Source organism: Austrofundulus limnaeus, unplaced genomic scaffold, assembly GCF_001266775.1.
Source record: "Austrofundulus limnaeus strain Quisiro unplaced genomic scaffold, Austrofundulus_limnaeus-1.0 Scaffold1158, whole genome shotgun sequence".
NCBI classification, from domain to species: domain Eukaryota; kingdom Metazoa; phylum Chordata; class Actinopteri; order Cyprinodontiformes; family Rivulidae; genus Austrofundulus; species Austrofundulus limnaeus.
Genome location: NW_013953560.1, coordinates 7,847 through 22,690, shown reverse-complemented (window position 1 = coordinate 22,690; position 14,844 = coordinate 7,847). Strand labels below are relative to the sequence as shown.

At 40.2% G+C, this 14,844-nt stretch overlaps 2 protein-coding genes across 3 annotated transcripts in view; one reads left to right on the top strand and one right to left on the bottom strand.

The window, feature by feature from the left end:
* The window catches only part of serinc5 (serine incorporator 5), an 18,859-nt gene extending 9,576 nt beyond the window's left edge, over window positions 1-9,283 (top strand). Inside the window, exons 3-12 of one of the 2 annotated variants that reach the window (XM_014031000.1) lie at window positions 1,269-1,447; window positions 1,658-1,740; window positions 2,022-2,115; window positions 3,362-3,573; window positions 3,719-3,811; window positions 3,981-4,107; window positions 6,706-6,775; window positions 6,934-6,970; window positions 7,265-7,409; window positions 7,690-9,283. In XM_014031000.1, coding sequence (XP_013886454.1) covers window positions 1,269-1,447; window positions 1,658-1,740; window positions 2,022-2,115; window positions 3,362-3,573; window positions 3,719-3,811; window positions 3,981-4,107; window positions 6,706-6,775; window positions 6,934-6,970; window positions 7,265-7,409; window positions 7,690-7,834 — 1,185 coding nt within the window. In that variant the 3' untranslated portion in view covers window positions 7,835-9,283. Of the gene's footprint in view, window positions 1-1,268; window positions 1,448-1,657; window positions 1,741-2,021; window positions 2,116-3,361; window positions 3,574-3,718; window positions 3,812-3,980; window positions 4,108-6,705; window positions 6,776-6,933; window positions 7,101-7,264; window positions 7,410-7,689 lie in introns of those variants that run through there. The other variant, XM_014031001.1, reaches the window with a different exon arrangement.
* A 4-nt stretch (window positions 9,284-9,287) lies between these two features.
* LOC106534378 (thrombospondin-4-B) overlaps window positions 9,288-14,844 on the bottom strand; it is a gene marked incomplete at its 5' end in the record, with an annotated part of 8,830 nt that continues 3,273 nt past the window's right edge. The window contains 12 exon segments of the mRNA XM_014030999.1: window positions 9,288-10,160; window positions 10,255-10,394; window positions 10,822-10,994; window positions 11,855-12,051; window positions 12,147-12,195; window positions 12,319-12,497; window positions 12,581-12,677; window positions 12,780-12,864; window positions 12,943-12,995; window positions 13,308-13,426; window positions 14,243-14,402; window positions 14,487-14,594. Of these exon segments, the coding sequence (XP_013886453.1) occupies window positions 10,117-10,160; window positions 10,255-10,394; window positions 10,822-10,994; window positions 11,855-12,051; window positions 12,147-12,195; window positions 12,319-12,497; window positions 12,581-12,677; window positions 12,780-12,864; window positions 12,943-12,995; window positions 13,308-13,426; window positions 14,243-14,402; window positions 14,487-14,594 (1,404 nt within the window).

Genomic DNA, 14,844 nt, shown 5'->3' with positions numbered 1-14,844 from the left:
CTCCTAAATCACTCGTACGCACAACTTAAGAACAAATCTGTGCGTATGAACGGTTCTTGCATGAGGCCCAATGTTCATACTTGTGATATGAGAATCCTATAAGACCTGTTCAGACACAAAATGGCCTGATAGCCTTGCTCAAAGCCTGCCAAGTTACACACACACACACACACACTGTCACACACTGAGCGCAGTGGGAAGTCCCAGCTCAGAGAGCAGCCATTGTATGCTCGAGTGCTGATCTTTTCTCAAAAGATTTACAGCAGTTTGAAACAACCAGAGCCTTTTTTTTCTCTCAATCACAACACCATGGACATGCTAATATGCTCCTTAAACACCGGACAAAAGCTCCAAAATGGGCTTTTTGCTTTATGTTGTGATCTGTGTCTGAACTTTGCTACACACTGAAGAGAAGACGGCTCAATCCAGTGGGGACTCAGTCATGTACGTTAACTGTAAAACCACTTTACTGTTGATTAGTTAGGCCAGTCGAAACCATTTAACATCATCTTTTGTGCTTTTTTCTGACATTCCTGCACCAGTTACAGTCACTTGTTTTTAAAACTTTTCTAAAAACACATTTCTACTCCCTGGCTTTTGGCACAGCCTGAGACTTGTTTTTAGTTTTATTCCTATTTTTACTGTTTTTAATTTTTTTAATCATTGTTTTGTGTTTTTCATGTTTTGATTTTATGTGTACAGCACTTTGTTGCAGCTGTGGTTGTTTTAAAGTGCTTTATAAATAAAGTAGTAGTTGTAGTTGTAGTAGTAGTTGTAGTAGTTATTTAGGCTTTCATTCTTTGCTTATGGAGTTTAACAGGTGTCTCTTTATGTTAGATTCCTGTAGTACACTTCAGTGTTGGTTCAGAGAAGCTTTTTGGATTCTGGATTTAAAGTAAAATCCAGTCTTTCTCTGGTTGTGTACACTTGTTTTCCCTTCTTCCCGTTTCTCTGACTCTGTGACAAAAGCCGTTTAATTTATTCATCTGTGGCCTTTGTTTGTGTACACYGACAGTTGGTTGTAAGGCCCCTCTTACAGGCTGGAGAGAATGAAGGATGAATGAGGGCTCCACAGGGAGAGGGTGCATTTGTTTTTGTTGCCTGTTCTGTTTTTCTGGTCCCTCTTTAGAGGCGTGACAGACAGAATAGACACTATTGGGCCCTTTCAYTGAGGCTATCCCCTATGCAAACACGAGCAAAGGTGGGTTTCCCTTTTCCACTACAGTGATCTAATCTTGGTGTTTTGGCTCTATGGTTTTGCCTTACAGATCCCCTTCTACAACCAAATGTGTGAGAAGATGAATGCAGGGGAAAACTGCAAAACGCTGGTTGGATACTCGGCTGTCTACAAGATGTGTTTTGGAATGGCCTGTTTCTTCTTGTTCTTCTGTATCTTCACCTTACGAATCAATAACAGCACGGGCTGCAGGGCGGCCATACACAACGGGTATAAAGAATTATTCAAAGACATTCTGACAGAGTTTTAATATAGTGTATTAACTAAAAGTTAAAAATAAGACAAAGAGGTGTTTGATTTGTGGCATAAATGGAGTCGTTCTTCCTTCTACTTTCAAAAGCAATAAAACTGCAGCTTTTTTACTCTTTGTTCTAGTTTTGATTCTTCTGTGTTTTTCCTTTTCTTTCCCTCAAATGTTAGGTTCTGGCTGCTGAAGTTTATTCTGCTGGGGGGTTGCTGCACCGGAGCCTTCTTCATCCCACAAGAGGAAACCTTTTTGGAAGGTAAAAACAAAATCTTCTTTAGAGCAACATCACAGTTTAATTATTGCAATCTCTTCAAAACTTCTTATATTTTGGATGTGAAGAGAATTTGTACATGTCTGTCCTAAAAGTAAAGTACCTGTAAGTAAAATGTCAAAGTAAAATAAAGTTAGCTTCTTGTACTTTAAGTACAACTTTTATTCTTGATTACTTATAGTGCAACATCAATATGCTGCTAATATAAAATGTTGTTTTTGTTGTTACGATTTCAACGTTTGCTCTTTCTTCCTTCACGGCCACAGTTTGGCGCTACATCGGAGCCGTAGGCGGCGGCTTGTTCCTGGTGATCCAGCTCTTGTTGTTGGTGGAGTTTGCTCACAGATGGAACACAAACTGGTGAGAGGCACTCGTCTTTTCTTTGTTTTGTCCCAAAAACTTGACGACTGTGGAGATGACATTTAAATAAAATCTGTGTCCTGCTTTGTACTTGGAAAAACTACAGTAAAAAGGGTGGAATGTATTTTTCTGTGGAGTTGTTTGGTTTGGGGAAAGAAAAAAAAATGATGTACAAAAAAAAAAACCAGAGGAAGTCACGCAGCTTTGTACTTTTCTGCATGAGGGAGTCAGACATGGCAGCTKGTCAGTGATCATCAGAAGATTCACTGGATGCACACAGTTCAGTTCACACAGACGCAATGTTTGACAGCTGTCAGTGAATTTAAAACAGTAATAGTTGTCAAAATACGCAATTTTTCAGTGTTTTTGATTCGATTTTTTGTATCCGTGTATCAAAAAAATAACCACTAAATAACATCTTTCACTACCAAAAGTCTTCCATGTAATTTGTAATTAAGACCAGAATCATGTTTTGTTAGCTACAATTAAAGCTGATTATTTATATTTGAACATTGACAGTACACTTCAGACAATCTGGGAGCCAGCTGTTATTTATCAAATATTYACCTGTTGTAAATAAGGTCATAGAGAGAAAAATGTAACCAGAGGCACCAGGTCAGGTGTGAAACGGTAAAGTTCTTCTGAAAACACCAGCTAGAAGCTGTAAGGATGAGTCAACAGAAGCAGTCCTTTGGGGATCAAATCAAGCGGAGGAGAGCATTAAAGTAAAAGTCAGAGCTAAATGAGTTCTGCTGAGATGTTCTGAACTGCGATGGGAAAATTTCTGCAACATATGGTAACTAATCGATACATTTATTTGAACAAAATTGCGGAATATTTTCTGTTTGTCTTGATATTTACATAAAAACTGATTCATTAACCTCCAATTAATGTTGGAGAAGTTGTGTTAAAAGCATAAAAATTCCTATCAAAAACATTAAAAATCACATTTTTTGACAGCTAGTATATTTGTTTATTATATGTGGAGGTTTTGTTCACAAATTAAAAGCTCTTAAATGATTATTTCTTGTCCTCATGAAGTTATAACTCGTCAAACATTTCTCTTTTTTTATTCATTTATTTTTTTAGGACAATTTCTCCTGGGTCACTTTTTTAAGTTTTAAATCCCTCTTGACATTAATTTCCTACTCGTTCAGTTTATTTCCTTTTTCAAGTTGATTTTATTTTTGTTTTCCCTTGTGTTCTTTGTTTCCTCTCTGTTGTGTTTCTCTCTTTCTGCCTGCAGGAGTTCAGGTGTGGAGTACAACCGTCTGTGGTACGCAGCTCTGGCCTTGGTCACCCTGGTTCTGTTCAGCGTCGCAGTGGGAGCRGTGGTCTTTATGGGGGTGTTCTACACACACCCCGAGGCCTGTTTACTTAACAAGATATTCCTGGGCATCAATGGCAGCCTCTGCCTCATTGTCTCGCTCCTCGCCATCTCCCCCTTCATACAAAAATGTAAGGAGCCCAATTTACAGATGCTTTTTTACAGTGGATCAAAACAACTGACTGACTTTATGTTTTAAGACAGTAGCTTTAATGTCAAATGTCCTAAATAGAGACATTTATGTTGAAATTTTGTGTTGTTTTTGTGTGTTTGCAGTGCAGCCCAAATCAGGCCTGTTGCAGCCAGGAGTCATCAGTGTGTACGTCATGTACCTCACCTTCTCAGCCTTCTCCAGCAAACCAAAAGAAAGTGAGTACAAACATGTCTAATCACAGCTAGGAACAAATATTCATTTGGATAAATCTGTTATTTACATTGTAAATTTTTATTTAGTCCTGTACGTTTGTATGTTTAAAACTAGAATAAAAACGTTAAAGTTTTAAGTATTTTTCTGTTTGCACATTCTTGTTTTGTTTAGTTTTAGAGCTAGACGGTAAGAACGAAACCGTGTGCGTGTTCCCCCTGAACTCCGGGTCAGAAAGCGACAAGCAGATCGTCACTGCAATCGGAACCATTATCCTGTTTGCCTGCATCATTTACTCTTGGTAAGATTTAATGTTTTGCATTTTGACACATTTTTGCTTTGTGGTTTGAGCTGTTGGAAGAACTAAAATAGGAAACTGCAGCTTTAACTGTGAACAAAGTTTTCGTTTTAAATCAGTTCTTTTCATCCATCTCTTTTGGATTGCTTACCCTAGTTGATTTTGACTCGTGTAGTTTTGTACTTCTGCTGCTTTTAATTAGTGTTTCTGTGTTTTACGTGCATATTTCAGTCTTTATGTTTTTATATTGCTGTTCGATGTCCTTGTATTATTAAATACAAATAATATAAATGCACTCAGAAAAGTTGTTAAACATAACAGATGCACATTTTTGCCAATTTACAATTACATTTATGCTTTTTCTAGCCTCATAATCCATTTTGAATCATCACAACTAAAAGCTTTAAAATTACATAAGCAAATATACACTCACCGGCCACTTTATTAGGTACACCACGCTAGTAACGGGTTGGACCCCCTTTTGCCTTCAGAACYGCCTCAATTCTTCGTGGCATAGATTCAACAAGGTGCTGGAAGCATTCCTCDGAGATTTTGGTCCATATTGACATGATGGCATCACACWGTTGCCGCAGATTTGTCGRCTGCACATCCATGATGCGAATCTCCCGTTCCACCACATCCCAAAGATGCTCTATTGGATTGAGATCTGGTGACTGTGGAGGCCATTTGAGTACAGTGAACTCATTGTCATGTTCAAGAAACCAGTCTGAGATGATTCCAGCTTTATGACATGGCGCATTATCCTGCTGAAAGTAGCCATCAGATGTTGGGTACATTGTGGTCATAAAGGGATGGACATGGTCAGCAACAATACTCAGGTAGGCTGTGGCATTGCAACGATGCTCAATTGGTACCAAGGGGCCCAAAGAGTGCCAAGAAAAGATTCCCCACACCATGACACCACCACCACCAGCCTGAACCGTTGATACAAGGCAGGATGGATCCATGCTTTCATGTTGTTGACGCCAAATTCTGACCCTACCATCCGAATGTCGCAGCAGAAATCGAGACTCGACAGACCAGTCAACGTTTTTCCAGTCTTCTCTTGTCCAATTTCGATGAGCTTGTGCAAATTGTAGCCTCAGTTTCCTGTTCTTAGCTAAAAGGAGTGGCACCCGGTGTGGTCTTCTGCTGCTGAAGCCCATCTGCCTCAAAGTTTGACATACTGTGCGTTCAGAGATGCTCTTCTGCCTACCTTGGTTGTAACGGGTGGTTATTTGAGTCACTGTTGCCTTTCTATCAGCTCGAACCAGTCTGCCCATTCTCCTCTGACCTCTGGCATCAACAAGGCATTTCCGCCCACAGGACTGCTGCTCACTGGATGTTTTTCTTTTTCGGACCATTCTCTGTAAACCCTAGAGATGGTTGTGCGTGAAAATCCCAGTAGATCAGCAGTTTCTGAAATACTCAGACYAGCCCTTCTGGCACCAACAACCATGCCACGTTCAAAGGCACTCAAATCACCTTTCTTCCCCATACTGATGCTCGGTTTGAACTGCAGGAGATTGTCTTGACCATGTCTACATGCCTAAATGCACTGAGTTGCCGCCAWGTGATTGGCTGATTAGAAATTAAGTGTTAAAGAGCAGTTGGACAGGTGTACCTAATAAAGTGGCCGGTGAGTGTACATGTTGATTTAAAGCTAAGCCTAAAATCAAAACCATTCATTAATAATTTCAGTAAAAATTATGGCAGACAAAGTTGTTCTGATCTGAAACTCCATCTACTTAAGACCCAACTCGTCCAATTCTTTAAATTTAAGATGGCTGACAAAACTACACAGACTGTCAGACGCTTCTGAACCAGTGCCTCTCAGAGAATGTATCAGCTGATATGTTTGTTTGATAAAGCTCAATTGACAGTCCTGTGTGTGTGTGTGTGTGTGTGTCTTATTAAATGTAATTTCTCTGTTCTGCATCAACCTCATTCTGGTTTTCCTGACAAGTACAAACTACTTGAAGAGTTTCAAGTTTTGTTTTGCTTAAATCAGTTAATTTGTGGCTGATATTCTGATGCCTTTTTTACTACCYGCTGTTCTTGTTTTTTTATTCTTTACCCTAGCATAAGCCAAATGCCAAAATGCAAACCAAAGCCATCTACGACACCCAAAACAGCTTTTTGAACTTGGGTTAAAGAATGTCTCAGAATGTCTTAACTCTCAAAGACATGTCCACACGTCTTGGTTCTCCAGTAATAACGTCTTTTTTGTGCCGTTTGGTTCCATGTATAAAGGGGTGAAATCGTACAGCAACAGCCAAAAGCAGTTTGTAAAATCAGATAGTGACACAGAGAGCTCAGTTTGTATTGGCTGTGACTCTGAAAAGTGCACGTCTGATTGGCTGAGGCCGAGCAGAAAGGCTGTGAGAGACGAAAACTGTGGCTTTTTGATTTTTTTTTTCTTCTTCACATGTGTTTCCCATCGAAGTGGAGGCATCCTGTCTCCTGTGGTCGTTCTGCTTTTTAAAGGAGGAAATTAGGCTCTGCTCCCTTCCAAAACTGCAATTTATCTGAGGGGGGGATAGTGTTGTAATTATAACCTTTTTCATGCCTTCTTGTTTCTCTTTGTGTGCTTGGCTATAGTTTGACCTCCACCACTAGGCGAAGCTCTGCGGCGCTCAGAGTGTACAGGGACAGTGAGCCAGAGACTGAGGTAAACGCACAAATATTCAGACCTCACAGGGTGTGTGGGGGAAATAAATATGCAGACTTGTTAAAAACATTAACAACCCAGCTTAATTTAGAGATAAACTTGAATACATGAACCCTGTGAGACATAAAACATATACGTTTATTTTTCTTTCTTTGCAGAGAGCTCGCTGCTTTTTCTGCTATGGAGACGACGCAGGTGAGCGTTCATTTAAGGGAAATGTTTGTTCACGAAGTACTGGCTCCAGTTCTTGCTACTCTATAGTCAAAGTGAGTGTGGTGAAAAAGCATTGGTCAACAAACCCAGATGATGTCACTGTTACTAGGAGGTTAGTGTGACACTGAAGTAGCATCAGAAGCAAACATGTGTTCACACTGCCACCTGCTGGAAATCAGACGTTAGAGAGTGTAACCAGCACATTTTGTGTCTCTTTTTACTGCTGTTTCAGTCTTCCCAAATGATTTATTGTTGTTGTTTTTTTTCTTCTTCCAGAGGACAACAATGAGGAGAAAACGGGTTCGGGTCAGAACGTGGTATATGACGAACAGGAAGGAACTATCTACAGCTATTCCTTCTTCCACTTCATCTTCTTCTTGGGCTCTCTTTACGTCATGATGACCGTCACCAACTGGTTTCAGTAAGCTTCATTTTGTTTGCTGATGTTTTCTGTTGTGGCTGCCATTCTGTGACTGATAGCACCTGTTTTTATTTCCTCTTATYAGTGGTGGACACAGTTCCACTCATCCGCTAACCCGCTAATATTATGCTGAGCAGTTTAGCATTTGCATCAACTTGATAAATTAGTTACAGACTTAACTCCTGCTAAAATAGTAATTGGTTAATTTCTTTGCTGCAAAAAAAATCCATTGAAAAAGATGGCCATGAGTCTGCTGTGTGACTCCGCGCCTCTGTTGCAGTTACGATGACCATAAGATCGAGAAGCTGCTGGACGGAAGCTGGTCTGTGTTCTGGACCAAGATGGTCTCCTGCTGGGTCTGTCTCTTCCTCTACATCATGACCCTCATCGCCCCGATGATGTGCCCGAAGCGCTTCGAGGCCTAAAATCAGCCATCCTTACAGAAGTGTCCACCTGTCCTGCTCTGTAGGATGTGGGCCAAGGGACCACCATACTTCCCCTCTTTACCTTTAAACGCAACCCCACTCTACCCTCAAATATAAAAGAAGGATTATCTGTTGCCTTTTGTTTTGTACGTTACAGTCTTTGTTTTATGATGTTAAGCTGTAAATACCTTATTGGTAAAATTTTTTTAATTTATTTTACTACCACTGACTGGAGTTTTGTATTACTTAAAGGTTTGAAGTTAAATAAATAAAAAAATGTAGGAGCTGAGTTACATCCCTGAAAACTTCTGACTTGAAAGTGAACGTTTATAGAATTTTTTTTTTTTATTGAATTCCCCCCTTTTTTTTTTTCCTTTTCTCAGCCAGGTATTTCAGATCTGTGAAGTCAAACCAGAAGTTTGTAGCAAAGTTTTGGGCCAAACCTTTTTGAGTTTTGGGCCAAATTTACTTAAAAAGGAAAAAAAAAAAGAAATGTATTTATTAAAGCGTAAACGAAATCGGATATGGCCCTAACTTTGTTCAAAAACTCATTTCTCAGGCTCGTGTTTAAGCTCTATATGTTGACGATTTTATATGTTGTTTTGTAGTTTTCTATGCAACAGAATGAGAGCTTCTTAGTATTAATCGCCTCCTGTTGTGAAGTTCCCACCTAGATAACAAAAGTAAAGTTTTATTATTGTCTGTGCTCCCTTTGAGCCAATCTTTTTCTTGGAGTTCACGTCCTTTCTTGCATCGTCATTGTGCAGGGCAGCACTCCTTAAATCAGCCTGCCTTTAGTGAGTCTGACTTCAGTGAAGTTCCACGTCTCTGGAAGAGGTCCACCAACTCAACGCTGCATTTGCCAAAGGTAGACGACAGAAAAAATGAAAACTATTCAGAGTATTTGATCTACAGAGAATGACGAAAAGAAGAGCTTTGTGTTTGCTTGCATTTACACCTAAACCATTTTTATTTTCTGTACCATAAGAAAATACTTTTTGGGTTTTGTTAGTGTGTCAACATATGCTGATTCAAGTAGTTCATCATGGCTGATTTTAGGTGATTTATTCAACACTGGATGTTGAGTTTACTGCCGTAATAATGTCTTTTCCTGTATTAATCAAAGTAAACACAGCATATTGTACAAGCAGGTCAGTTTTTTATTGTTTTCCTAACACTTTGGACAGTTAACAGTTTAATCTGGACATTTTATTTAGATTTTGCTTCTGCTAAAACTGTTGTTTTGTAAAAACTTTGCAATTTTTAATAACCACTCTGAATGTAGAAATGTACTGGTGCTTTCAAACAAATGATAAAACATTGAATATGATCTGGTAAAGGTTAAAAACCACAGTGAGACTATCTGACCAAACTGTTTGTGATACAAAGATGAAAGGTTACATGCAGTTCATGTGGCTCACATTCTTTCAATAAAACATTCAGAAAAGCCGTGTAAGTTATTAGTCTTTATTTTTATTTTATACAGATCATACACAAGAACATGGTTGAATTGTGTGAAACATTTGAGGTACTTATTTCAAAGTCGTAAAGATGGGTTTAAAAAACACTTGATATGAAATAAAAGTTGCATAATTTTTTGCTGATGTTGATGGTTAATGTGTCCTTAAATTTAAATTTGTGAGCAAAATTTGTGAACAGCTGCTACAGAAACAGCCAAAGTGACTTCAAAATAGGCCARTCATGTCTGTCTGTCCATGAAAAAGATGGTTGAGATTGAGAAGTCCCTTACTTTTGAACGTATTCGTGTTCAGGTTGAGTTAAAAAAGCAGATAAGGTTCTGAAACAATCTAGTTTGAAATAAGTTTTAAAACAATATTTCACATATTTAATATTTATTCACTTACAGACTGCATTCAGCCTAATGGAGCTCAGTCACATGACTCAAGCCTCCACCTGATTTTTAGTGAATTCAACAGAGTATTTACATTGAGTGCGTACCAGCATTTCAGAACTAAATAATCTGAAAAACTACTGTAGTAAACCTTTCCAAACTGAAYCGTGTGTCCAGTATAGCATTTGTATGTTTGAGTTTATAATTTGAGTATTGTTACAAATTGAGCTTTGAGGCTAACTGTAAAGTGTGGGTGTAATTTAAAGTGATACATTGCATAGATAAACAATTCATTTACACAACGTAAGTGTAACTAATGCCTAAAGATTCATTCAGTTAAAATCCCAGCACTAAATCCTCCATCGTTCTTCTCACATTCATTTGTTTTTCTTCGGCTCTTTGACCTTTTTGTCCCAACGATGCCCCCACCTCACTCCGTACTCTGCAGATCCTCGTAGTCAGCGGGAATGGTGTCTGCATGAATGAGGGAGAAAGGAAACAAGCCCCATGAGGATGTTTACATTCTGCACTGCACTGCTGGACTGTCAAACATCTGCAGGCCCCTCACCGTTGCAGCGGTACTTCAGGTTGGACCAGATGATGTTTTCCTGAGAGAAGCAGAACACGCCCAGCCGCCCGCCTCTCATGCTGGTGTCGATTATCACCCCTGTGTCCGCCACCAGCTTTGAACCCTCGTAAAAGCGAGCCCTGGTTTGTATGTAATGAAATAGTTTATAAAGTATCTAAACTTAGCTCAAAAAGTAAGGATATTTGTGTTTGGTAGATTATTTCTTTGKTGTGACAATGCTTCTTGGCGATAAATCATACCGTTGGAAAGCCTGTTAAATTCTCTTTCAAATGGTGCTACATTTGTAAGGAACATGCATCTGTAGGATGAGCAGTAGAGTTGAGTACGTGCCAAATGTTCTCTGCCAAACAGCTTACTTTGCTGTTGTTTTGGACACTTGTTTTGAGCTTCTGGTGCCCCCAGGTGCTGCCAATAAGGTGCCAGCTATAAGATTTATTGTCAAGAAGAATTGTTACAATCAGGAAATAATCCACCAAACTCAAACTCCCTTATATTTCTGATAAGTATATGTGTTTGACGTGTATTTATGATGGTGTGTGTTTGTACCTGATGTATCCAACCTGAGGTCTGTGCTGGAGGAACCAGCGGTAGGACACCTTGTCTTTCCAGCCAACGTTTCGGGGGTCTTTCCACAAGAGCTGCACCTGGTCGGTGGTGTTTCCTGTGTGCCAGAGGGAGTTCCTCATGTACTCACCAGGACCTGTCTTTGACTTCACCATCTGGTGATTAAAGGGATCCTTGATTAGTTGTAACATTAGATGTTATTGAATAAACATATATTTTAACTGTAATAAATACTGTAAAATTACCGTAGTATGTTCAGTTTTTATCATTTTTAAACTAAAAATTTAAAAATATATTACACGGATGGGGCCATTTTATTTACACGCAAAGCATTCTGGGTAAATGATGACGTGGTTAGGTCCTCGGTGCGAGGCTGCTATATCCACCCTGAAGGTTAATCTTGGACAATATCTGACTATTGGCTCTTTTAAATGAAACCAGAGAGCGTTGACAGAGAGGAGAAGGTAGAAATGACTCAGGCTGTAAATGAAAATATGGATGGAGGACAACAGTTTAGCTTGTTTGTCGCGCTAGTGCCGAGCTAATACACGTAAGGCAATATAGCGTCAGCGCTAAAGCTAACAGGCTAAGCTGAGGTTCTTCTTCCATGAAGCAGCTCTGTTGTCCTCCATCCATATTTTCAGTTACAGGCTGAGTCATTTCTACCTTCTCCTCTCTGTCAATGCTCTCTGGATTCATTTAAAAGAGTCGATCATCAGATATTGTCCAAGATTAACCTTCAGGGTGGATATAGTTCGTTCACACCGAGGACCTAGCCAGTCATCATTTGCCAAGAATGCTTTGCGTGTAAATAAAATGGCTCTGACCGTGTTAAAATATATTTTAAAAAATTTACAAAAATAAACAGCCTACAGTATTTTTACAGTCTTTATTTTACAGTTAAAATAAATGTTTATCAAATAAATTCTAATGTTACAACTAATCAGGGATCCCTTTAAGAACCACTTAAGACAAAACACCAACAAAAATCCAACAAACGACAGCAGACGCACACCTTGAGTTGTATTCCTGGCTCTGCAACAGCTCTGAAGGGCGCAGCCTGCCAGTAGGTTTGTTCCGTCTGTTTCCACATCACCACGTAGAAGGAGGACGAGTCCTGGTAGCCGAAAATGAAGCCAGTGTAATCGTCGTCTGTCACCGTGTTCACGTGGAACGTCCCTTCGAAGTCAACCCCACTGAATGCTTTATAGCCTGCAGAGGGACACGAGGAACGCACAGCAGCACTGATCCGAGGACTCGTGGGTGAAAAGGGGAAATACATCCTGATCACACATGTTAAAACTCACCTACAGCGAGGCCAGGATCAGAGTTCATGGTCTGAACTATCTCCATCCCCTGTCAGAATAAGACAAAAGTTAGTCAGTTCCAATTAAGGTTTTGTGCAAGTTTTGTTCAAACGTATCCAGTGGTTCATGATAGTGGGCAATAAAAACACTGGGATGTAAACTTATTATTGACCTGGTTGAGTACCACCCAGTTGGGGTCTATCTGTGAGTCTCCCTCCGGGTCCAGGACCACGGTCTGATAGGCTCTGAAGTCAGTCAGTGTGACCTCAGCGTTCTCCGGGCAGTGGTCGATCCTATCAATCACGTTGTCCTTGTCAAAGTCCCCTTCGCACGCATCTCCAACTCCGTTCACTGAAACATCGGCACAGATCAGCGGAAACAGACGGAGGCCTCGATTTTCACAAACAAATATACGTAGAAGGAAAAACACAAACTGTCCGAGTCCGTTTGGTCTGGGTTGGCGACCAGTCTACAGTTGTCACTGTCGTCTGGTATGCCGTCGTTATCATCATCGTCGTCACAGTCATCTCCCTGTTCACAAAAAAGAAAAAGTGGACTGATTTTAAACACAACGTTCTCTGCTAAGTGAATGAAGGAAACCTGTTAAATAAGACAAGAAAAGGATGTAAAAACCATTCCATCCTTGTCAGTGTCCAGCTGAGAGGAGTTGATGACAGTGGGACAGTTGTCCTTTGTGTTTTGGTGGCCGTCACCGTCACTAAAATAAAAAAGAAAGAAATAGGGCGAGTGAAACGTGACATCTGATGCCAACATTTCCAGATGGTGGAGGTTCTACCTGTCTATGTTGTCATCACAGCTATCTCCTACGAGGTCGTTATCTGAGTCAGACTGTAAGCAGACAAATTAACCAGCGTTAAATAAACTTAAGCCAGAAGAACCATCAGTACATACTCAGTAAATTCAAAAAGAATTAGGAAGAAGTTAAACTTTCTTTAATCCCACTCCTTATTAATAGTCTTCTACAGAACTTGAAGAGGCCATTGAGGACCAGGATTGGACACCCCGACACCTAAAAATAATTTTCTACCTATTCCAATTTAACTCCCCCTGATCATATATTGTTCCATTTTACTGATTAATATGATATAGCTGATTTATCAAAATATTTTTGAAAGCTCTAGGGTTAATACAGTTTGATACCTGGTTGGGGTTGGCCAAATCCGGACAGCTGTCACAGGCGTCCCCGACACCATCATTATCTCTGTCTCTCTGATCCAGGTTGGGAACTAGCTGGCAGTTGTCGAGGATATTTTTCAGCCCTGGAAACATAAATAACCTCAGCTTTAAATCCTTTCGTAAAACATTTTAGAGGGAGCTGAGGAACAGCACGGCAGATCACAGCCTACAGCTCAGTCGAAAGCACCAGCAGATGACAGAGTTCGTCTAAAGCATTGGCGAAATAGTTTCCAGTTGGCCTTCAAGGCCCTGGCCGAGGCTCAGCGTGGAAAAAAAGCTCTAAGCGAGGAGACAGACATGAGCAAACTCCTCAGAAATCCGACCTCGGAGTCGAAAACATTATCAAACAATCACGGTGCAGAAGCACCGCCAAACGAAGGCCAAGTGAACACACGAGGGACGAAACACAAAGGCAGGAGTTTTCCACTGGAGCACAGTTAAAGGTCGCATCGAGGGCTGAGCTGAGTGAGAGAAGTGTTGGGAAAAAACATTTAACTGTGCGAGTGGAATATTTGAACATGTAGTACTGTTTATTGGCTTTTATAGCATTTCTCCTGAAATCCTGTGAATTGAAAACAGATCCAGAGAAAGGAGCAGGAGGATATTTTGACCAGATAGACGGTTTCCAGACCTGTTCAGACAATAACACGTGTCCTCATCTGCCTCCTCCTAAGCAGTCCTGAACAGACAGGATAACCTCACATTTAAATAATGTTTTTATCAGACGACTGATTTCACATTGTGTTCCTCACTTTTTCATATCTAACTCAGGCAGTAAAAGCGGTGAACGTCCATTCACCACGCATCTCAAAGAACATGAATAACAAAGGAACTTTTTAGTCTTTACTGGAGTTCTAATTGTATGATTAATCAGTTACAGTAAATATAAACACATTTACCATCTCCATCTATGTCATCATCACATTCATCTCCCAGACCATCTTGGTCCGTGTCCCTCTGGGAAGGGTTTTCAACAGTCCTGCAGTTGTCACAGGCGTCGCCGTACAGATCCTTGTCGCTGTTCTTCTGGTCGACGTTCGGGACCAGCCAACAGTTATCCTGGGTCAGGCAGATCCGATTTACGGAGCTCAGCGACGGAGAAACGTACGTTTGATTACAAAGTTTAAAGACCGAGTCACTCACGTCTTCGTTGGCTATGCTGTCATTGTCTGCGTCGCTGTCACAGATGTCACCCATCCCGTCTCTGTCTGCGTCCTCTTGGCCAGAGTTTGGCACCAACACACAGTTGTCCTGGAGATCATGCAGGAAAGCACACAAATATCAGTTTTAAATACAAGTGCCAAGAAAGTGTACAATCCCAATAAACATGCACTGTAAAAAATGAAATGTTGGATTTATTTATTGAAATTCTATGATTTGGTTGATTATGGTATTTTGTCAGTTAGGTATACGGCTCATAAAAACAAACTACCTTCAAACATCCAATTACACTTTATTAAAAGAGAGAGTTGTTATAATCTCAAGGGGATAGAAATGTTTG